At 22.9% G+C, this 25,924-nt stretch overlaps 1 protein-coding gene across 1 annotated transcript in view; it reads left to right on the forward strand.

The window, feature by feature from the left end:
* The first annotated feature begins 2,704 nt into the window (after positions 1-2,704).
* LOC145248732 (tetraspanin-1-like) overlaps positions 2,705-25,924 on the forward strand; it is an 86,862-nt gene continuing 63,642 nt past the window's right edge. Inside the window, exons 1-2 of the mRNA XM_080110380.1 lie at positions 2,705-3,044; positions 4,345-4,412. Coding sequence (XP_079966506.1) covers positions 2,705-3,044; positions 4,345-4,412 — 408 coding nt within the window. The remainder of the gene's footprint in view (positions 3,045-4,344; positions 4,413-25,924) is intronic.

Consider the following 25,924-nt stretch of genomic DNA (forward strand, 5'->3'; position numbering starts at 1 on the left):
GGTTAGGGTGGACAGTCCACCCAACCAATCAGAGCAAGCTACATATCTGGGGAAAACCCAGATCCGAATTGTGTGAGTGCAGTTCGGCTATAGTCTAGAGTTCTGTGAATCTGAGACCAAAATGAAATCAATTTCACATGACCCCAGAGGTCAAGCCCTGTCAATTTTCCTGCCTAGAACTCAGAACACCTGGGCTGGTGTTCTTCAGGCCAGACGAATGTCATTGGCCCTTATTCTAACATTTCCTGTCATTTGTTTTCAAACAATAAAATATATATCTAGCTTTGGAAATAAAACAAAATATATATCTATATATTTTCATTCAAGTATTTTTGATACCTGCTGTTGTCTGGGATTCAATTAGACAATCTTAGCATATTTACCCGGTCTTTCTCAGGCGTCCGGAGGGGTCTCAACCTCCCCAATGGGGAGCAATTCGCTCCCTCAAGACGATCACGTCACAAGTATATAGAAGCCAGAAGTAAGAAAGAAATAAAGACAGCTAAGAAAGAATTTACTGAAACCACCAAAACATGCATCGAAGCACGGAAATTAGGAACCCGTGACTTCTTGAAAATTTACAACAGTAAATAATGGATAATCAGCAATTCCCCCACTATCCAACAATCATGAGGTTGTTTGCTCAGCAACCGAGAAGGCTAACATGCTTGCCAGTCGGTTTGCCTCCCACTCCACACTGGACCCTGCTAACCACCTCCTTCCTGACTTTCCTTTGTGGACAGACGCCACACTAGACGATCTGAAAATCACCCCTTCTCAGGTGCATGCTATCATAAAAAATCTTGACACTTCGACTTGATCTCATCCCGGCTGTGCTATTAAAAAAGTGCTCCGGTCGTGTGAAATTGATTTCATTATTAAAAAAGTGTTCCAGAGAAAGCTACTAACGCCCGAAAGTATCCTGTACCTTTACAAGGCCACTATTGGAGTATTGTTATCATATTTGGGCTGGTGTATCTGTTACTAGTCTCTTGCTCCTAGACAAGGTTCAAAAGAGAGTCGTCAACCTGATAGGTCCTGAACTGTCATCTAATCTTCAGTCTCTGTCCCATCGACAAAATGTTGCATCCCTCTGCCTGTTCTACAAGTACTTTAGCGGTGAATGCTCTGACGAACTGCAAGCACTCTTACCCCCTCGACGTAAATACCCCTGACAAACCCGACAAGCAGCAACATCCCACCCCTTCACACTAGAGATCCCTAGATGTAAGAGAGCATTCTACTCCAGTAGTTTCTTCCCCAGAACCGCTAGACTTTGGAATTCCCTTCCGGGTCCCTGCTTCCCCAACTGTACTGACATGCAGAAGTTCAAGTGTAACGTGAACCGACACCTTGCTGCCCAACTCCCTATATAGTACCCCTGTAGCTTATGTCCCTGATAGTAGCCCCCTACATCAAAGTGGCGGCGTGCCTTGTATATATATTTAGTAATGTGATTGATAATTTTTAAAATTACAACGAGCACTTTTTTTTCCCTGTATTTTAATTAAACTAGTAATTTTACTATTACATTAAAATACACTCTGCTCTTTAGACTATTGTTCTAATCTCCTTTAAATTATTTATATATATATATATATATATATATATATATATATATATATATATATATATATATATATATATATATATATATATATATAATTCTGCCCTGTCCGCCAATGCAGTCTATAGGAGGCGCATATCCTCTAATTTATAAGCCACACCAAACAAAGCACCCTATTACATTATTTAATCTGAAAGAAAGATGTACTTTTAATTATATTTTCATCATTTAATCAATAAATTATGTATTTTATGAGAAATACTAGTTTTCAAATTTCACATTATAAGAATTTTTAAAACAGTGCCTGTCGGGCGAAACTTCAGCTTGTGTCAGAATAATATACGTGCACAATAAACATGTGCTGTTAAAGCAAATTTATTAGTTTTTTTTCAGAGAAAAAAAAAGCTAAGGAAGCTATCAAACTATTCACTTCAGTAATACCTCCTGTCCAGTAGAGGGGATGAGTTTTGAGGCAGGTAGCGATGGCTTTGAATATAGGTCTGGATGTAAATCTTTTTATGACATCCGACTTCATTACAAGGAATCCCCAAATACGATTAACGATTAAATATCACGTGTTTGATTTATTTAACTAAATACTGCAGAAACTTTTCACGGATGACAAAATTTAGCTGAATGTTAATCGTGGAAGAGTCACTTCAGGAAAAAATAAAATAAAGAGATAAAAAAAAAGATTTACAAATAACAAAATAACTGGGTGGAGTATAGTCACAGTAAAATTAGCAGCCGATTGACAGCAGAGAAGCGATTTTAATTTTGGCTACTTTATTAAAACGTTTAGCACAATAATGCCAAATCAATGTTTCTAAGCACAATGTCAAGGTGATAATTATTCGATTCAGCTTTAATCAGTTTTAATCGAACGAAAGATGAAGTGATTATCATATTTGTTTATTTAATTTTTTTATTTTATTTGATGTTCTGGATTTAATAGAGACGTTCAGTATATTATTTCTCTCGACATTGGAGCTCTCTTTATTTATAATTGGGGATTGGTACCATTTTGGTGGATTCCATAACAGACATAAAAAAACTAACCAAATTTAATCGAAGAAAGAAAAGAACACCGTAGACAGGACACCGTCAAAAACTCTAATCCAAAACGAATAACTAAAAATGGAGCATAACGTGAAGCCGTCAGAAGTTATGAGACCGTTTCCGCCGCGCCCTCCACCATTGCCCCTTCTTGCGTTACAAGCCCGTCGGAAAATAGCTGAGGCAAGGGCCGAGGCGGATACTCTCGATCAATTTATTGAGGGATACATCACAGCGTTTCTAGAACAAGGCTTCAACTATTCGCAAATTTTGAAAAAATGCTCAGAAAAAGGCTATGACGTGTCTAAAAGGACCATTGATGAGTTTATGAAGGCCATTAAACAAAATACAGATTTTAATCGTCCAGACAGAAGAAAAAGTAGCGATGATGATGACAACTTTAGCGAGGATTCAGAAAGTCGTAAGTAACAATGTATCGATCGCTAATACGTGTCGTATGTCTTTTCGATGTGCCGATAGAAATAGATATTTGTTTAGTTTGTCATAATAAAGGGACGCAATTCATGTGTTCAAACGAACGTTAGCAAGAACTGATGGAATTATTACTAGCGTCAATATTCGATAATATAAGCATACGATATGCTGTCTCGTTGTTTCTCTAGTTCTATGCATAAATAGCGATTTATTTGACGCTAAAACTAAGAAAAGTGAATCAATATTTGTGAAAATGTTAACATTTTCACAAATTATTCAGTAGAAACTGGTTGAAGTAAGAAACACGACGATTGGTTTTTCCAAATGGCGTCATCTTCTCGTGCTTATATAGTTTCAAGCCCATCCGTTATTTCGAGAGTCCCCTTTTAATCAGTACTCGTGCACACTTTTCCATTCTTAATCATTTCATGGAGTTGATAAACACAACCAGAATGATTGAGGATTTTTGTTTTTGTTTCATTTTTTTGTTGTAATAATCCAACTTCATCAATATGCACGAAGTGGTTTCTTCATTCTTCTGTGTCTATGAATTTGTATTTACAATTCCTAAGTATTTTGTTGAGTGGCTTCATTATGGAATTATCTCTCTTGTATTTAGAAAATATAACTATAATAAACTTGACTCAGTTATCTCCCCTTTCGTAAAATTATTGTTTTGTTATGATATCGGAGCGTAAACAATACATTTGCGCTTTTTTTAAATTTTCCTTCAAATGATTTTTTAAATTGTATTTGAGGTGTGTTATCCTGTAAACATTGTTCTGTGAATCTTAATTATCTAAAAAATGTTAAAATCTTCCTCACTTTCAGAATTTAGTTATGCTTAAAAAAATGCAGTTTAATTGTTCTAATTAACCATAATTTACAATTAACTCACGAAATGATCCATTTCTCACGGTTTGCCTAAAACTCCCCTCCTCTCTCATTGTATGCTGTTTGCCAAATGACTTTTTATTTGCTTTCTATTACACGCAAATTTTGTAACTCTCATAATCTCTGCTTATAAACAGTCAGCCGTGATAAAACTATGAAACTACAGGTTGGAATAGTTGGTTATAAAAAAGGAAACATAATCACTAGTAGCAATACTATTTAAACCGTAGCGAAGGAAAAAGAGAAAACGTACGTTGAAGGCAAAATGAACATTCTGCATTTCAACTTGTCGACATATTTTTATACGCGTTATTCATCCAAACAAAGATTTTGTCTTCGTTTTATGTCTTCTGAATTTTTTCTAGATTTGCATTTTTTTTTTTTTATTTCAGAAAGAAAAGTAACTTGTTTCGAAGTTGTGTCGCGGGGAGTTATAACGACTCTCAACCTCTTATTTTTTGTAAGTATAATTTTCTTGTTTGGTTTGTTTAAATAAATTAAAACTTTGGATGTATATCGACTGTAGAATCCGCAGGAAATAAATGACTTTAGAATAAAAGAGAGAGAGAGAGAAGTGGGGAGGAGAGAGATATCGGCTATGGAATTGGCTTTTCCCATCTTTCAGTCCTGTGCCACATGTTGGAAAGCATGCTAAAATACTCAATATTCAACAAGATAGAAGGAGATTGTGGCTCGAAATTTTCCAACTTAAATTTTCACATGACAATTACGTTAGCACTTACTTTTAAGACAGCATTCGTGAGAAAAAGAACAAACAAACAAAGCCAAAATATTGTACATTACTCCCAGTATATATATATATATATATATATATATATATATATATATATATATATATATATATATATATATATATATATTTATATATATTCTGATCTTTTCAAGAATAGTTATTTTCCTCTTTTTTGAAGCGTTGTTAAAAATAAGAGATGGCAAAAGTATTTTTTTTAACTAATAAAAACCGTCTGCTAAATTATTTAATAAAAAAATAAGGAATGCATTAAGATAACTTTTTTCTTAACCAATAAAAACGTCTTTTTAATTATTAATAAAAAATTATACATGTTCAAAGAGTGCTTTTTTATTTCAATTTTAAGTCTATTTTTAATTAAATTTGACTGCGTAACATTATATCGAAGCAATATATTTATTTTTAGCATTATATCAAAAGAGACAGAACGAAAGTAGGCATAAAAATCATAAATACATATAACAACAAGACACTGCGACGATACATAGACATCATCCTTGCGGATCACTCTCATCAAACTAGGAACATTTTCCAAAGAATTAGAAAATATTCCAAAACGCATCAAATAATCCTTCTATCGCACACATTTCCCTGATTTACAATGTGTTTTTCTTCAATCACAACTAAACCGTCAATTTACTGTATTTTCTTATTCATTCATCAACTACAAAATTGCCCACTGTTCAATAACTACACTGTTTGGCAAACCACACAAACACACACAAATCCAATGGATATCACAGGAACTGAACCAGACAAAGATATTTATATATAAGTTGGTGTTTGATCTAATGAAACTCAATTTTTAAACTTGTAGATAAAATAAAAATATAAATGGATAAAGACAATAATAAAATACAAATAAATAAGATAATAATAAGACTATAAATAAAGATAATAAAAATATAAATAAAGATAATAATAAAAATATAAATAAAGATAATAATAAAAATATGAATAAATAAAGATAATAATAAAAATAGCAATAAAGACAATGACAAAAATATGAATACATAAAGATAATAATAAAAATATAAACAAACAAAGACAATAATAAAGATACAAATAAACAAAGACAATAATAACAATATAAATAAAGACAATAATAAAAAATATAAATAAAGATAATAATAAAAATATACATAAAGAAAATAACAAAAATATAAATAAATAAATATAATACTAAAAATATAAATAAATAAAGACAATAAAAAATATAAATTAATAAAGATAATAATAAAAATATAAATAAAGGCAATAATAAAATTATACATAAATGAAAACAATAATAAAAATATAAATAAAGACAATACTAAGAATATAGATAAATAAATAAAGACAAAAATAAAAATATTATTAAAGGTAATAATAAACATATAAATAAATGAAGAAAATAATAATATTAATAAATAGAGACAATGATAAAAATATAAATAAAGACAATAATTAAAATATAAATTAATAAAGATAATAAAAAATATAAATAAATAAAGATAATAATAAAAATATGAATAAACAAAGACAATAATAAAAATATAAATTAAAAAGACCACAGTAAAAGTATAAATAAAGATAATAATAAAAATATGAATACATAATGACAATAATAAAAATAAAAAAATAAGGATAATGATAAAAATATCAATCCAAAAGATAGGAATAAAATTATAAATAAAGATAATAATAAAACACAAATAAATAAAAATTATAATAAAATATAAATAATTAAACATAAATAAAGATAACAATAAAAATATGAATAAAGACAATAATAAAAATATAATTAACGACAATAACAATATTATAATTAAGATAATAATGAAAATATAAATAAACAAAGATAATATTAAAAGTACAAATGAATAAAGACAATAAGGATAAATGAATAAAAAAGATAATAATAAAATAGAAATAAAGACCATTATAAAAATATAAATAAAGATAATAATAATAATATAAATAAAGATAATAATAATAATATAAATAAAGATAATAATAAAAATTAAATGAATAAAGATAATAATAAACAATTTAATGAATAAAGACAATAAAAATATAAAAAAATAAAGATAATAATAAAAATATAAATATAAATAAATAAAGATAATTATGAAAATATTAATTAATAAAGCCAATAGAAAATATCAATAAATAAAGACAAAAAAAATCAATAAAGACAATAAAAATATAAATAAACATAAAAAACAACAATGCAAATTAATAAAGACAATAAAAATATAAATAAATGAAGATAAAATAAAAATATAAATTAATAAAGACAATAAAAATATAAATACATAAAGATAATAAGAAAGAAAGAAATTAATAAAGACGATAAAAATATAAATAAATAAAGATACAAATAAAAATATAAATTAATAAAGACAATAAAAATATAAATAATAGAAAATACAAATTAATAAAGAAAATAAAAATATAAATAAAGATAATGAAAATATAAATGAATAAATACAAGAAAAATATAAATAAATAAAGATAAACATAAACATATAAATTAATAAAGAAACAAAAAAATAAACTAAGATGATAAAAATATATAAATTAATAAATACAATAAAAATATAAATTAAAGAAGATAAAAATAAAAAAATTAAAAGAAAATAAAAAATATAAATAAACCAAGATTATAATAAAAATATAAATTAATAAAGACAATAAAAATGAAAAAAATGAATAAAGATAATAATAAAAATAAAAATATAAATAAACAAAGATAATTATGAAAATATAAATAAATAAAGACAAAAAAAATACAAATAAATAAAGACAATAAAATATAAAGAAAAAAAATTATAAATAGATAAAAATAAAGTTTTAAATGAATAACGACAATAAAAAATATAAATAAATAAAGAACATAAAAAAATACAAATATAAATAAATAAAGATAATTGTAAAAATATAAATAAATGAAGACAATGAACATATAAACAAATAAAGATAAAAATAAAATATAAATTAATAAAAACAATAAAAAGAAAAGGATAATGTTTAAAATGAAATAAATAAAGACAATAAATAAATGAAGAAAAAAATTAAAAAATAAATTGATAAAGACAATAAAAATATAAATAAATATAGTCATAAAAATATAAATTAACAAAGACAATAAAAATATAAATAAATAAAGATAATAATAAAAATATGAATAAATAAAAACAATAAAAATATGAATAAAGATAATAATAAAAATATAAATAAATAACGACAATAAAAATATAAATAAAAAAGACAATAAAAATATAATTAAAGATAATAATAAAATTATACATAAATAACGACAAAAAAAAATATAAATAAATAAAGACAATAAAAATATAAATAAATGAAGATAAAAATAAAAATATAAATGAATAAATACAATAAGAAAAAAAATAAAGATAATAATTAAAATATAAATTAATAAAGACAATAAAAAATATAAATAAAGATAAAAAATAAAAATATAAATGAATACAGACAACGAAAATATAAATAATAATGATAAAAATATAAATTAATAAAGCCAGTAAAAATATAAATAAATAAAGATAATAATAAAAATATAAATGAATAAACGCAATAAAAATATAAATAAATTAATATAAAATAAAAATATAAATCAATCAAACAAAAAAATAGAAATAAAGAAAGAAAAAGTAAAATATAACTTAATAAATACAATGAAAAATACAAAAAATATAAAAATAAATATATAAAATAATAAAGAAAATGAACATATAAATAAATAAAGATAAAAATTAAAATATAAATTAATAAAGCAAATAAAAATATAAATAAATAAAGATAATTAATAATAAAAATATAAATGAATAAAGACAATAAAAATATAAATGAATAAAGACAATAAAAATATAAATAAATAAACATCATAATTAAATGTAAATTTATAAAGACAATAAAAATATTATTAAATAAAGATAATTATAAAAATATGAATAAAGATAATAATAAAAAAACAAATAAAAAAAGATAATAATAAAAATAATGATAAATAAAGATAATAATAAAAATAGAAATATATAAAGATATTAATAAAAATAATGATAAATAAAGATAATAATAAAAATATAAATAAATAAAGATAATAATAAAAATAATGATAGATAAAGATAATAATAAAAATAATGATAAATAAAGATAATAATAAAAATAGAAATATATAAAGATATTAATAAAAATAATGATAAATAAAGATAATAATAAAAATAGAAAAAAATAAAGATAATAATAAAAATAGAAAGAAATAAAGATAATATTTAAAAAATAAATAAATAAAGATAATAATAAAAATATAAATAAATAAATAAAATAATAAAAATATAAATAAATAAAGATAATAATAAAAATAATGATAAATAAAGATAATAATAAAAATAGAAATAAATAAAGATAATTATAAAAATAATGATAAATGAAGATAATAAAAAATATAAATAAATAAAGATAATAATAAAAATATAAAAAAAAAGATAATAATAAAAATAGAAATAAACAAAGATAATAATAGAAATATAAATAAATAAAGATAATAATAAAAATATAAATAAATAAAGATAATAATAAAAATAGAAATAAATAAAGATAATAAAAAAAATATAAATAAACAAAGATAATTATAAAAATATAAATAAATAAAGATAATAAAAAATATAAATAAATAAAGATAATAATGAAAATATAAATAAATAAAGATAATAAAAAAATATAAATAAATAAAGATAATAATAAAAATATAAAAAATAAAGATAATAATAAAAATAGACATAAACAAAGATAAAAAACAAAATATAAATAAATAAAGATAATAATAAAAATATAAATAAATAAAGATAATAATAAAAATAGAAATAAATAAAGATAATAATAAAAATATAAATAAATAAAGATAATAATAAAAATATAAATAAATAAAGATAATAATAAAAATAGAAATAAATAAAGGTAATAATAAAAATATAAATAAATAAAGATAATAATAAAAATAGAAATAAATAAAGATAATAATAAAAATAATGATAAATAAAGATAATAATAAAAATATAAATAAATAAAGATAATAATAAAAATATAAATAAATAAAGATAATTATAAAAATAGAAATAAATAAAGATAATAATAAAAATAGAAATTAATAAAGATAATAAAAATAGAAATAAATAAAGATAATTATAAAAATAGAAATAAATAAAGATAATAATAAAAATAGAAATAAATAAAGATAATAATAAAAATAATGATAAATAAAGATAATAATAAAAATATAAATAAATAAAGTTAATAATAAAAATATGAATAAATAAAGATAATTATAAAAATATAAAAAAATAAAGTTAATAATAAAAATATGAATAAATAAAGATAATAATAAAAATATAAATAAATAAAGATAATTATAAAAATATAAATAAATAAAGATAATAATAAAAATATAAATAAATAAAGATAATAATAAAAATAGAAATAAATAAAGATAATAATAAAAATATAAATAAATAAAGATAATAATCAAAATATAAATTAATAAAGATAATAATAAAAATATAAATAAATAAAGATAATAATAAAAATAGAAATAAATAAAGATAATTATAAAAATAGAAATAAATAAAGATAATAATAAAAATAGAAATAAATAAAGATAATAATAAAAATAATGATAAATAAAGATAATAAAAAAAATATAAATAAATAAAGATAATAATAAAAATATAAATAAATAAAGATAATAATAAAAATAGAAATAAATAAAGATAATTATAAAAATAATGATAAATAAAGATAATAATAAAAATATAAATAAATAAAGATAATAATAAAAATAGAAAAAATAAAGATAATAATAAAAATAGAAATAAATAAAGATAATAATAAAAATAGAAATATATAAAGATATTAATAAAAATAATGATAAATAAAGATAATAATAAAAATAGAAATAAATAAAGATAATAATAAACATATACATAAACAAAGATAATTATAAAAATAGAAATAAATAAAGATAATAATAAAAATATAAATAAATAAAGATAATAATAAAAATAGAAATAAATAGAGATTATAATAAAAACAGAAATAAATAAAGATAATAATAAAAATATGAATAAATAAAGACATTCATAAAAATATAAATAAATAAAGATAATAATAAAAATAGAAATAAATAAAGATAATAATAAAAATATAAATAAATAAAGATAATAATAAAAATATAAATAAATAAAGATAATAATAAAAATAGAAATAAATAAAGATAATAATAAAAATATGAATAAATAAAGATAATAATAAAAATATAAATAAATAAAGATAATAATAAAAATATAAATAAATAAAGATAATAATAAAAATAGAAATAAATAAAGATAATAATAAAAATAGAAATAAATAAAGATAATAATAAAAATATAAATAAATAAAGATAATAATAAAAATAGAAATAAATAGAGATTATAATATAAACAGAAATAAATAAAGATAATAATACAAATATGAATAAATAAAGACATTAATAAAAATATAAATAAATAAAGATAATTATAAAAATAGAAATACATAAAGGTAATAATAAAAATATAAATAAAAAAAGATCATAATAAAAATAGAAATAAATAAAAATATAAATTAATAAAACAATAAAAAAAAAATAAATAAAGAAAAAGTAAAATATAACTGAATAAATACAATAAAAAATACAAAAAATATAAAAATAAATATATAAAATAATAAAGACAATGAACATATAAATAAATAAAGATAAAAATTAAAATATTAATTAATAAAGCAAATAACAATATAAATAAATAAAGATAATTAATAATAAAAATATAAATGAATAAAGACAATAAAAAATATAAATGAATAAAGACAATAAAAACATGAATAAATAAAGATCATAATAAAATGTAAATTAATAAAGACAATAAAAATATTAATAAATAAAGATAATTATAAAAATATAAATAAAGATAATAATAAAAATATAAATAAATAAAGATAATTATACAAATAGAAATAAATAAAGATCATTATAAAAATAATGATAAATAAAGATAATAATAAAAATATAAATAAATAAAGATAATAATAAAAATATAAATACATAAAGATAATAATAAAAATAATGATAAATAAAGATAATAATAAAAATAATAATAAATAAAGATAATAATAAGAATACAAATAAATAAAGATAATAATAACAATAGAAATAAATAAAGATAATTATAAAAATAATGATAAATAAAGATAATAATAAAAATATAAATAAATAAAGATAATTATAAAATACAAATAAATAAAGATAATAATAAAAATATAAATAAATAAAGATAATAATAAAAAAGAAATAAATAAAGATAATAATAAAAATAGAAATAAATAAAGATAATAATAAAAATATAAATAAATAAAGATAAAAAAAAACATAGATATAAATAAACATACTAATAAAAAAATAAATAAAGATAATAATAAAAATAGAAATAACTAAAGATAATAATAAAAATAGAAATTAATAAAGATAATAATAAAAATATAAATAAATAAAGATAATAATAAAAATAGAAATAAATAAAGATAATAATAAAAATAATGATAAATAAAGATAATTATAAAAAGATAAATAAATAAAGATAATAATAATAAAAAAAAATAAAGATAATAATAAAAACAGAAATAAATAAAGAAATTAATAAAAATAGAAATAATAAAGATAATAATAAAAATATAAATAAATAAAGATAATAATAAAAATAGAAATAAACAAAGATAATAATAAAAATAACGATAAATAAAGATAATAATAAAAATATAAATAAATAAAGATAATAATAAAAATATAAAAAAATAAAGATAATAATAAAAATAGAAATAAATAAAGATAAAAATAAAAATATAAATAAATAAAGATAATAATAAAAATATAAATAAATAAAGATAATAATAAAAATAGAAATAAATAAAGATAATAATAAAAATATAAATACATAAAGATAATAATAAAAAAAATAATAAATAAAGATAATAATAAAAATATAAATAAATAAAGATAATAATAAAAATAAAAATAAATAAAGATAATAATAAAAATAAAGATAAATAAAGATAATAATAAAAATATAAATAATAAAGATAATAATAAAAAATATAAATAAATAAAGATAATAATAAAAATATAAATAAATAAAGATAATAATAAAAATATAAATAAATAAAGATAAAAATAAACATAGATATAAATAAACATACTAATAAAACAAAAAAATAAAGATAATAATAAAAATAGAAATAAATAAAGATAATTATAAAAATAGAAATAAATAAAGATAATAATAAATATAGAAATAAATAAAGATAATAATAAAAATAGAAATAAATAAAGATAATAATAAAAATAATGATAAATAAAGATAATAATAAAAAGATAAATAAATAAAGATAATACTAAAAAATAAATAAATAAAGATAATAATACAAATAGAAATAAATAAAGATAATAATAAAAATAGAAATAATAAAGATAATAATAAAAATATAAATAAATAAAGATAATAATAAAAATAGAAATAAATAAAGATAATAATAAAAAAAACGATAAATAAAGATAATAATAAAAATATAAATAAACAAAGATAATAATAAAAATATAAAAAAATAAAGATAATAATAAAAATAGAAATAAATAAAGATATAATAAAAATATAAATTAATAAAGATAATAATAAAAATAGAAATAAATAAAGATAATAATAAAAATAGAAATAAATAAAGATAATAATAAAAATATAAATAAATAAAGATAATAATAAAAAAAATAATAAATAAAGATAATAATAAAAATATAAATAAATAAAGATAATAATAAATATATAAATAAAAAAAGATAATAATAAAAATAATGATAAATAAAGATAATAATAAAAATATAAATAATAAAGATAATAATAAAAATATAAATAAATAAAGATAATAAAAATATAAATAAATTAAGATAATAATAAAAATATAAATAAATAAAGATAATAATAAAAATAGAAATAAATAAAGATAATAATAAACATATAAATAAATAAAGATAATAATAAAAATATAAATAAATAAAGATAATTATACAAATATAAATAAATAAAGATAATAATAAAAAAATAAATAAATAAAGATAATAATAAAAATAGAAATAAATAAAAATAATAATAAAAATAATGATAAATAAAGATAATAATAAAAATACAAATAAATAAAGATAATAATAAAAATACAAATAAATAAAGATAATAATAAAAATACAAATAAATAAAGATAGTTATAAAAATAATGATAAATAAAGATAATAATAAAAATAGAAATAAATAAAGATAATAATAAAAATAGAAATAAATAAAGATAATAATAAAAATATAAATAATAAAGATAATAATAAAAATATAAATAAATAAAGATCATAATAAAAATAAAAATAAATAAAGATAATTATAAAAATATAAATAAATAAAGATAATAATAAAATAGAAATAAATAAAGATAATAATAAAAATAATGATAAATAAAGATAATAATAAAAATATAAATGAATAAAGATAATAATAAAAATATAAATAAATAAAGATAATAATAAAAATATAAATAAATAAAGATAATAATAAAAATATAAATAAATAAAGATAATAAACAAAATATAAAAAAATAAAGATAATAATAAAAATAGAAATAACTAAAGATAATTATAAAAATATAAATAAATAAAGATAATAATAAAAATATAAATAAATAAAGATAATAATAAAAATACAAATGAATAAAGATAATAATAAAAATATGAATATATAAAGATAATAGTAAAAATATAAATAAATAAAGATAATTATAAAAATATAAATAAATAAAGATAATAATAAAAATGATAATAAATAAAGATAATTATAAAAATATTAATAAATAAAGATAATAATAAAAATAGAAATAAATAAAGATAATAATAAAAATAGAAAAAAATAAAGATAATAATAAAAATATAAATAAATAAAATAATTATAAAAATAGAAATAAATAAAGATAATAATAAAAATATAAATAAATAAATATAATAATAAAAATAGAAATAAATAAAGATAATAATAAAAATAGAAATAAATAAAGATAATAGTAAAAAAAGAAATAAATAAAGATAATAATAAAAATATAAATTAATAAAGATAATAAGAAAAATATAAATAAATAAAGATAATAATAAAAATATAAATAAATAAAGATAATTATAAAAATAATGATAAATAAAGATAATAATAAAAATAATGATAAGTAAAGATAATAATAAAAATATAAATAAATAAAGATAATAATAAAAATATAAATAAATAAAGATAATAATAAATATATAAATAAAAAAAGATAATAATAAAAATATAAATAAATAAAGATAATAATAAAAATATTAATAAATAAAGACAATAATAAAAATAGAAATAAATAAAGATAATTATAAAAATATAAATAAATAAAGATAATTATAAAAATAGAAATAAATAAAGATAGTAATAAAAATATAAATAAATAAAGATAATAATAAAAATATAAATAAATAAAGATAATAATAAAAATATAAATAAATAAAGATAATAATAAAAATATAAATAAATAAAGATAATAATAAAAAAATAAATAAATAAAGATAATAATAAAAATATAAATAAATAAAGATAATAATAAAAATAGAAATACATAAAGGTAATAATAAAAATATAAATAAATAAAGATCATAATAAAAATAGAAATAAATAAAAATATAAATTAATAAAACAATAAAAAAAAAATAAAGAAAAAAAAAGTAAAATATAACTGAATAAATACAATGAAAAATATAAAAAATATAAAAATCTATCTATATATCTATCTATATATATCTTCTATCTATCTATAAAAACAGAGATGTGTGTGCCACAGACGATTTCTGATTGGTTAATCCAATAATCACATCTCCTAAAAAAGTATAGTTCTTACGCTCTTAACTTTACCATAAAATATTTTGGTCTTATTTATTGTCCATCTTGGAAGGGTTTAATTTTTTTCTAACTTGCCATTTACAAATTAGAAAAATACGAAAGTTACAGACATCACAATCCAACCTCTGACTCAACGTCCGCCATTAACACAAGAAAGCAAACGCTGGACAGATTATTAGTACTACTACTACTACAAACAATACAGCACGAAAACACGCGCACACACGCACACACACTCACGTCCACTACCGTCCTTGGCTACGTCACGTTGTTATGGCAACACGATAAATACACAGTAAATTTGATTTTCTTCATTTCTACGCAAATATTACGCAAATATAAATCATATAGAATATCTGTATGAATATAATTACACGTAATAGTTAAATAAAGATGATCATCGTATAAGAGAACCGAAAAAAAAAACTAATAGGGAATTTGTATAAAGTTGTATTTTCTTTATAAATAAATAGAAAAAAGGGGTGTTGATAAGACTATCGATACTTATACAGTTTAGTGACGACATTAAAAAATGGAAATATTGAAAAAAAAATTTATTGTCCGTAACTGTTATAGACTGAAGTTCTCCGAAAAAAAATTCTTACAGCGAAAAACAATTATTTATCACGACGACGTCAACGTGGCCATTTTGGAAATGTACCTAGCAGAATACCTCCATTTTAGGCCAAATTTCGCAATCTAGCCTTTTTTTTTCTCGCCATATTGAGATGCGCACAACACATCTGAAATTTTTTTACGTTTTTTTTTTTTTTTTTTAATCTGCAATTTTTTTGCGTATTTTTTTTTTTATAAATAAGAATACTATTGAATATGCAAAGAAATTGAATAATGCAAAGAATTGAGGAATTTTTATACGAGATTATTTTCGAAACATGCTCAGTTGGACACGCATGGATAACTTCGAAACTTCGTTTATTTACTTCTGTTACAAATTAAAAAAAAAAAAAACACCCCAAAAATGGCATCTGTCTTCGCAAAAAAAAAAAAAAAAAACTCATTCTGGTGGGGGGGAAAAAGGGCTAGATTGGCCTAAAATGCAGGTATTCTGCTATGTACGGCAGTTACCTGCCCTTGGGGAATTCCTGGGCCTGCAATAACATTTCCAAAATGGCCACGTTGACGTAGCCGTGATAAATCATTGTTTTTCGCTGTAAAAAAAAAAAAAAAACTACTTGATCAAATGAAGTTAAATTTTTTTCGGAGAACTTCAGTCTATAACAGTTACGTACAATAAAATTTTTTTTTCAATATTTCCATTTTTTAATGTCGTCACTAAACTGTATAAGTACCAGACTATCAATACACACAAAAAAATATAGATTTATTTTTGGGTAAAGTTCCCCCGGGTTTTCCTTTCACTTCAGTAAATAATGGTCTTTTGTTATATATATGGCGTACTATTATCTTTATATATATGATGTTTATGTTTATATATATGTATAAGTGATAGTGTCTGTGTGTGTCGGTGCGTCTGTGTGCATTTCCCTACGTTAAAACTCTGTCAATTTTAAGCCTACAGATTCGAAATTTGATATACAGGGTACTGAGATTTGGGAACATCGATGTGATAGGTTTTCGACAGAAATTTGGCGATTAAGTGGTCAATATTCAACAATTAGACCTTTGAGAACTCTACCAAACTTCTCCTACAATTTAAGGTCTGAACACGTGATATTTTATATATATAGATTCCTTGGACATGGATCTAACTTATTAACTTTACTTGATCCCTAAACAATAAATGTTACGAGGTCATAATAGGGGTAAAAGTTTTAAAAAATTGACCTTTTTTTTTTCCTAAGCAAACACTTCAAAACACCTGGGCAACGCCGGGCACCGATTGCTAGTATATCTATAAAAACAGAGATGTGTGTGTGCCACAGACGATTTCTGATTGGTTAATCCAATAATCACATCTCCTAAAAAACAATCGTTTCTACGCTCTTACCTTTACCATAAAATATTATGGCTTTATTTATTGTCCATCTTGGAAGGGTTTAATTTGTTAATAACTTGTTATTTACAAATTAAAAAAATACGAAACTATTATGCGAAACTAAACTACACGAAATACGCGCACACACGCACACACACGCGTTCACTACCGTCACGTTGTTATGGCAACCAAACCCGCTGACTTCTTTTTCTTATTTCACTCGTGGTCTTAAATTCATTTCGGGTTTGTATTACTGTACACATAGATTCGAGTAAGTTGCCAAAAAACAAATATATAACAAATAAATGTTATCAAAGGCAAATTTTTCGTGTTTTTATTCAATTTAACATGTTTATTCAGCTCGAAAAGCATACAGTGTTTACCGATGTATTGGAAAATTCAAAATGGCGGCCGATTCTCTCTTTAACACGGTAAGTTTGGAAAAAGGTGTAATAAATAAAAAACCGGTTAAAATACTGTTAAAAACTCGCTCAATATATGTTACCGTGACATAGGTTGACATATATTCGGCGGGTTTTTAATAGTATTTTGTATAGTTTTTTATTTATAACACCTTTTCCCAAACTTACGGTGTTAAAGAATGTGTGAGACGCCATCTTGAATTTTCCAACACATCGGTAAACACTGTATTCTTTTCGAGCTGAATAAACATGTTAAATTGAATAAAAACACGAAAAATATATCCAGTTTTTATCGGTTTTTTACCTTCTCTGCAGAAGTACAAAAAAAAAACAAACAAAAAAAAAACGGAAGGTACTTTTACAGAATGTTAAACTAACCCTAACCGATGTTTTATGTTTAGTTTAGGAAAAGTCAGAAGAAATAAAAAGTCATTATTGCATGAAATATACGTATTTAGTTGAAGTATTGTTTATGTCAATTCTTTCGAAGAAATTTAGCAAGAATACCTGTAAACCAGGAAATCGGTAAAATGTCATCATGGATGAATACTTGTCTATTATAATTTCTACCCTTGACAAAAACTTAGCCATAACAAAAGAGATTTATTGTTCAGATTGTTTTTGAGATTGATTTCTAAAAAGATATTTTATAAATAAAATCGACTTTAAAATTAAAGACTTAAATTACAATAATTGAATTTAAACATTCTTATTTCAATATTTGGCACATAACACCTGCAAAAATGATCACAATGTCAGGATTTCATTTTATTTCAGAATCGATGGCAAATACTAATATTTAACATTAGTTTATCATTTAAGCCGATAAAAAGCCCTTTTTTTTCCGAGTCATAAAAGGATTTGGAGTTTCCTAATCAACCTTTCGGGTGCAGTTGCACGCTCTCAAAATAACTAAAGTGTTGGCTTTAAAAAAAATGGTTCATTAAAACTAAACAGGTTTAGTTTTAATAAAAAAAAAAATTAAAAAAAAATCGCTTTGGTAATTAGATATGTCGTATGGTTATCCCTAATCGCTGAATAAAACCGCTAACGAGTTGAATGATTACGACATAAAATTAAACTCGGGTTCCTGAAACGGAAACTTCGTTTGTTTTTGTTTTTTTCTTATCAATATATTTACATTGTTATTTTGTTTTCATTTTCAATCATTCGAACAGTTTTCTTTTGCAAGTAATCCAAGTTACAAAATTCCCACTGTTTACTATGCTAAAATCACAATGACTAATGTATACCTATTAACCCTTATCCTTGAGTGGCCTCTGGGCCTTGATAAGTGGTGACACCCATGTAAAAAAAAAAAAAAAAAATCACTCGAACAGTTTTCTTTTTATAATGTACAGTTTTAAAAGTTTAAAAACTATATAGTTTTTACTTCAGGAAAATTAATGGGTCAGTTTTTACGATGTGCCCTGTTAAAATACTGTTAAAAACTCGCTCAATATATGTTACCGTGACATAGGTTGACATATATTCGGCGGGTTTTTAATAGTATTTTGTATAGTTTTTTATTTATAACACCTTTTCCCAAACTTACGGTGTTAAAAAGGGTGTGAGACGCCATCTTGAATTTTCCAACACATCGGTAAACACTGTATGTTTTTCGAGCTGAATAAATATATTACATTGAATAAAAACACAAAAAAGATATCCAGTTAGGTAGAAAAGTAACTTATCTTGCCTTTGATAACATTTATTTATATATTTGTTTTTGACTATTTTTTCGAATCTATGTGTACAGTAATCTTGCCAGGATGCGGAGGAAAATGAATGAAGGGGGAGGGGAATAAAATAAAAACATTTTGGAAACAGAGTAAGTTTGAAAGAATTGCTTTGCACAGAAAGAAATTAATGAAAAAATAAAATTAAATTTCTTTTCTTTCTTGATTTTTTTTTTAGTTTTTTATGAAAAAGGAAGTCAAAATTAAGACTATAAAAAACAATTTTTATTAAGAGCGAACCTCAGTCGTCAGGTCTGTAAAAAAAAAGACGTGGAATAATAAATGTTTTCTAATACAAATTGTTTTTACTTATGTGTTCATTTGTCTCTTTGAAGTTCGTTTGTTTAATATATCGGTTTGCAATATAATTTTGTCATTCTGTCAGACTCAAATTTTAAATCTATATATCTATAAAAGTGAAAGTGTGTGTGTGTCTGTGTACATTTCCCTACGAAATAACTCTGTCAATTTTTAGTCTACAGACTCGAAATTTGATATACAGGGTACTGAGATTTGGAAAAATCTATGTGATCGGTTTTTAGCCAGAAATTTGGCGATTAAGGGGTCAAAGTTCAACAATTTGAGCTTTGAGAACTCTACCAAACTTCTCCGACAATTTTGGGTCTACACACTTTAAATTTTAGATATAGCTTCCGTGGACATGAATCTAACTTAATAACTTGATTTGAGCCCAAAACAATAAATTTTCAGGGGTCATAATAGGGGTCAAAGTTTAAAAAATTACCCCCTTTTTTTTGCTCAGCATACACCTCCAAACACCCGGGCAACGCCGGGCACCCATGCTAGTATATATATATATATATATATATATATATATATATATATATATATATATATATATATATATATATATATATACGCACACAATGAATGCTTATTTTAGAAATATTATTGGTTTTACACAGGATTTTTTTTACACAGGAATCACCACTTATCAAGAGGAGGCCACTCAAGGATAAGGGTTAATGGGTATACATTAGTCAATGTGATTATAGCGCAGTAAACATAAGTAGTGGGAATTTTGTAAATTGGATTGTTTAAGGGGGACGGTTCATTAAGAGGTAGATCTGATATAAATGTACAGAAGCTATCCCAGTCAGTCATAGAGTATCAATATACTGTACGATGGAGAGGTACATCTGAGGACTTATTACATTTCGTTTTTATCTTAACTGACCCAACAGAGTGGTCGGAAGATCCCAGTGGAGACAGAACGGAAGATGAACACAGTTCGGGGCAAGTTGTGAGAAAAACGTCCAGGAGACTTGCATACTGGGCGTTAGTGTCGGGGACACAGGTGGGTTCATGAACAATCTGAGTGAGGTCATAAGTAATGGAGAAATCATGACAGAACCTCGCCTTGTCATAGGTCTTGTTTGAGTGGGTTAACTATTCCACATTGTGAACATTAAAGTCTTCACAGACATATTGTGTGTCACTAAGAAGGTTATTTTTGCTGAGATGATTGATTACTTCTCTATTTAATACAGATTCTGGCAATTTACTTATGATGACAGGAGACTTATTGGGCTGTACTGAGAGGCAGATGTCCGATCATCTGAATTTTTAATTACAGTATTTTTTCTTGAAACCGTTCATGATTGGGATTTTGGATTTTTGGAATAGGTTTACAGACTTGCTTAGAGCAGGACAAAAAGGAAAAGTAAGAGAAAACAAAAAGATTTTTTGTAGCACATGATAAGGTAAAGCCGTAACAATTACCCACTATTATGGCATCGAGAGGCCCCACCAGAAGCTACTGCATGGTCCAGAATCCATTCACCAAATGGCAATGCAGCAGTCCTAGTACTTTGCACCTGCTGATAGGACAACCTCCTTAGTGGTTAATCCCAGGTTCGGATCCCTGACTATAACGTCAGCCCAGTTGAAACGTTTACTTCCATCACCCTTGCTAGTGACATGACCACAAGGATAGACAAAGAAACAGAATTTCCAACATCTCTGGCAACTGTTCACACAAAATACTGCCAACCTAGTAAACAGCTTTTTCTTTTCCCTTTGTCAGAAAAATCACTCATTGAAAAAATAAGGACTGAGGGATAAATAAGTAGAAGCGAGAGTAACGAGAACTGCTGATAATGCATCCACAATGCATTTTCTACTCTCCATTCCCCCCCCCCCAAAGGGATTTAAGGGACTTATTAATATTTACTTAGTATAATTCCGTAGGTTTAATTTGAAATTGATAATTTGAAGATACCCTCCCCTCCCATATTTATGCGTGAGTTTATATAATTGAGTCAACAAGACACTGTTATGTATAGATTTAAAAAAAAAAAAAAATTCTAGTCTACATACGTTTGCATTTAAAGAACAAACTGAAATAAACAGAAATAATAAATAAACTTAATAGAATAAACAAGTAAAAAATGAATTTGGCACATAAAACCGGTGGGAATTATATGATGTCAATATATACCGTTTTTATTTAGTGTTTTTAACACATTTTGTTACGGAAAAATAGAATGACATTAAAAAAGAATAAATCTCAATAATCTGCCTTATAGTAGCAGAGCATATATAGCATAAACATTTTGTTAAAACTCAAAGACTTACAATTTTTTCATAGCTTTTTTTTTATTCCATCGTGAATTTTCCCTTTACAGGTGGACAAATCTGTGATCTTATGTTTTATTTTTTTTTGGGGGGGGGGGGGTCTCCCCCCCCCTCGGAAAATCTTTTAAAATTACCACTAACGTTAAAAATTCCAGGAAACAAGTAGTTTATAGGATATGAAGAAATGCACCCACTCATTTGCTGTAATTTTAAACGTTATTTTCGTGTTTAGCGCCCCCGAAAACCTACGACAGTGGTAATTTCAAAGGAATACGAGGGTGGAGTTATTCTTCATATTTATCGAGAGAAATAATCAAAACTAATGTCCTCATTTACTTGCATCCCCACGAGGGCAGAGTTAGTCAGACACAGGGTCCAATTTCCCATGTGAGCAAAATCTATCATCCTTTTTTTTGTTTACAAAATTTAATCGGTGTTGCCCAGAATTTATTATAATAATTATACCATAGCAAGTGTGTTTAATTGCCTGCAAAACAGATTTTCTTTATAATTTATTTAATATCTTAAATCAAAAATGGCCAATTTTTACGACGTGACCCAGCGTCATTTAACCCCTAAAAAAATAAAGACCTGCTTTTCTGGGGCCTATTATGTTTAAGCAGTCTTTATAAATAATATGAAAGAAGAAATTTTGAAAAACAAAAATTTAACATTTTAGCGTGGGGGATAACTTTTCTATATAACTTTAACGCAAAATGAGCACCCACTTTTTGTCCACAAAGCGTTCAACCAGTCATGTCATCTCTAGTATGTTTTCAACTTTGGCGATCGAGGGGGGGGGTCGAAACATTACAAATACATTTTTTTTTGTTTTTTTTTGTGGTGAGAAACATTAAATAACGATAAATGTAATTAATTTTTATGAGACCATTCTGTACTTTCACCTAACAATTTCATAAACAGAACGAACCCCAAAGTATGACACATTTATTGGGGGGGGGACGATTACATTAGAAATATAAGATGATGAAAAATTTCATTTAATTGTTTTTGAAATTAATTTTTGGTAGATCTTTATTTTTATTTATTTTTTTTTTTTGTTGCGATCGCACTCGCATTCGCTGCTATTTTTTATTGAAACAAAAGTTGTAATGATTTATTTTTAATTATTTTTTGGGGGGAGGGTCTTTCCAGTGCTCAATATTCAGAGAATAGTTTTTTCTTTTTGTAGCCCTTCTGCCGAAATATCTGCTGGAGAGGCTATCACATACTTCTTCTTTTTTGGGGCGATTACATTTGCATGTTTTCATCCGTTCTTTTATTTTTGTTGTAGGAGTATCCACGTTGCCCATGATGAAAATGATTAGTATACAGGTGTATTTCAAACAGAACTTCATGTCAACCCAGGCAACGCTGGGTATCCATGCTAGTATATATATATATATATATATATATATATATATATATATATATATGTGTGTGTGTGTGTGTGTGTGTGTGTGTGTGTGTGTGTGTGTGTGTGTGTGTGTGTGTGTGTGTGTGTGGAGGGAAAGAAAAGGAGAGAGAAGATCGTGTATATCTCAACTATTAGACAGAAATCAAGCAATGATACCTGAAAGGACTCCACCCATTAAGGTCAGACATTTTTGCTGAATTAAAGAGATTAAATCGCGTTGAAACTTTTGACTTTGATCCGATTTCTCATTATTTCGAGCGAAAGGTGCTCAGCCCATAATAAGCGAATAATTGTTGAAAATATCCGTTGGTCAAAACTTGCATTAGTCAGCAGATGTTTTTGACCAATGAATGTTTTGGACGTTTATCTGGACTTTTGTTTGCGTATGTGAAATAAGAAGAAAAAACTAAATACAACATTAATGTGTGTTTTAATTTAATTAAAATTCACTTGGATCAATTACGGGAAATATGGTTGAAAAGAAAAAAAAATTAGTTTTGCAGCCTATCGTTGAGAATTATTAAAAAGTTGAATGCGAACCTGTGGCACAACGGATAAATTACTAATAATTGGTACTAGTATTCTAGAGGTTGAATGTTGAAGGTACACGCGATACTAAGAATATAATCAAGAATTATTTAAGTTTTCTCCTTTGTTTGACGAATTTTGGGTTAGTCTTGCCTCTGTGTATTAAATAAAAGTATATTCGAAATTCCATACAAATTTTCCAGTTGGACAAAACGCACCTAAAAAATTTAGGAGATTACATAAGCGTTAACGTTATAAGAATAGCATCCAAGATAAGAGGAGTAATCCCAGAAATTCAAATAGTACAAATGATAATTCCATATTTAAAATATGCGAAATATAAAAATATAAAACAAATTCGAATTAACAACCAATATCTTATTTATATTGTTGATGGACAAATTGAATTAATTATTAGAATGATCTAATAATTACATTTTGTTCAACAATAATAGTAATAATCTATGCAATAATTCCCTCCATAAGAATTTATTCTATTGTAAGCAAATATATCCAAATTTTAAATTGGCTAAAATGAATTATAAACATTGGCTAAATATTAGCTAAAATAAATTATAAACATTATATATATTTAATTGTTATATTAAAATAGATTAATAACATGAAAGTAAAGTCCCAAAGCAGTAAAAAAAATCATATAGGTTTCTGTCTTTTCAGAGAATGTTTATACGTTAATAATAATAATAAACTAATACCTGGGTTATGCCACAACACTCTCCCATCGATTTACAATATCTCTCTCTCACACTTTGACACTAGCTATCTTTGCCAATACCTAAAGAACACGGTCGGCTCTTCTGAATATAGACATATGTTAATAAAACTCAAACATTACACTATTCTACCCACATAAAACATTGAAAATCATAAAAGCCATCTACATTCCACAATTACAAACATTAAAAACATCACATATTTGTGAAGTGACGAATTCAGTAATTTACATCAATAAATGATTAAACACTGTCTCTTTGAATTCTAGCAAACATCAACCGCATGATGATGATTTGAGGAATCAAATAGAAGGTACTTGCAAAACATATGCAACAAGAAAGAATATGCAACACGCACATAGACACGCACACATACACGCACATATATATGTATATGTATACATATATTAAAATTACCTCAATTTCCCTTCTCAGTTCAGAAGCAATTGAAATATAAACAGAGGCGCTTCAAACCAATGACTAATGTACGTTTTCGTAAATTAATAGTAACTTTTATTGGAATTCAGAATTTCCTATATTTATTCTGTCAAAACTGACGTTTACAAGGCAGTCACTCTTAGAGCAAATGCGTGTAACTTTCACTCACTCATTCTACCACTTTTCTCCCATAAAACACTGCGAAATTTCCTTAATTAACTGTACTTTTTAATTACAGTCCATCATTGTTTCTTTTTTTTAATTGCGTGATATTATCTGTCACCAAAAAATAACTTTTCTCGGTAGATACGAACCAGTTCCGCCATCTTAAAACTTATTTTTA

This window comes from Euprymna scolopes, chromosome 27, assembly GCF_053919585.1.
Source record: "Euprymna scolopes isolate OS-2025 chromosome 27, ASM5391958v1, whole genome shotgun sequence".
Classification (NCBI taxonomy): domain Eukaryota; kingdom Metazoa; phylum Mollusca; class Cephalopoda; order Sepiida; family Sepiolidae; genus Euprymna; species Euprymna scolopes.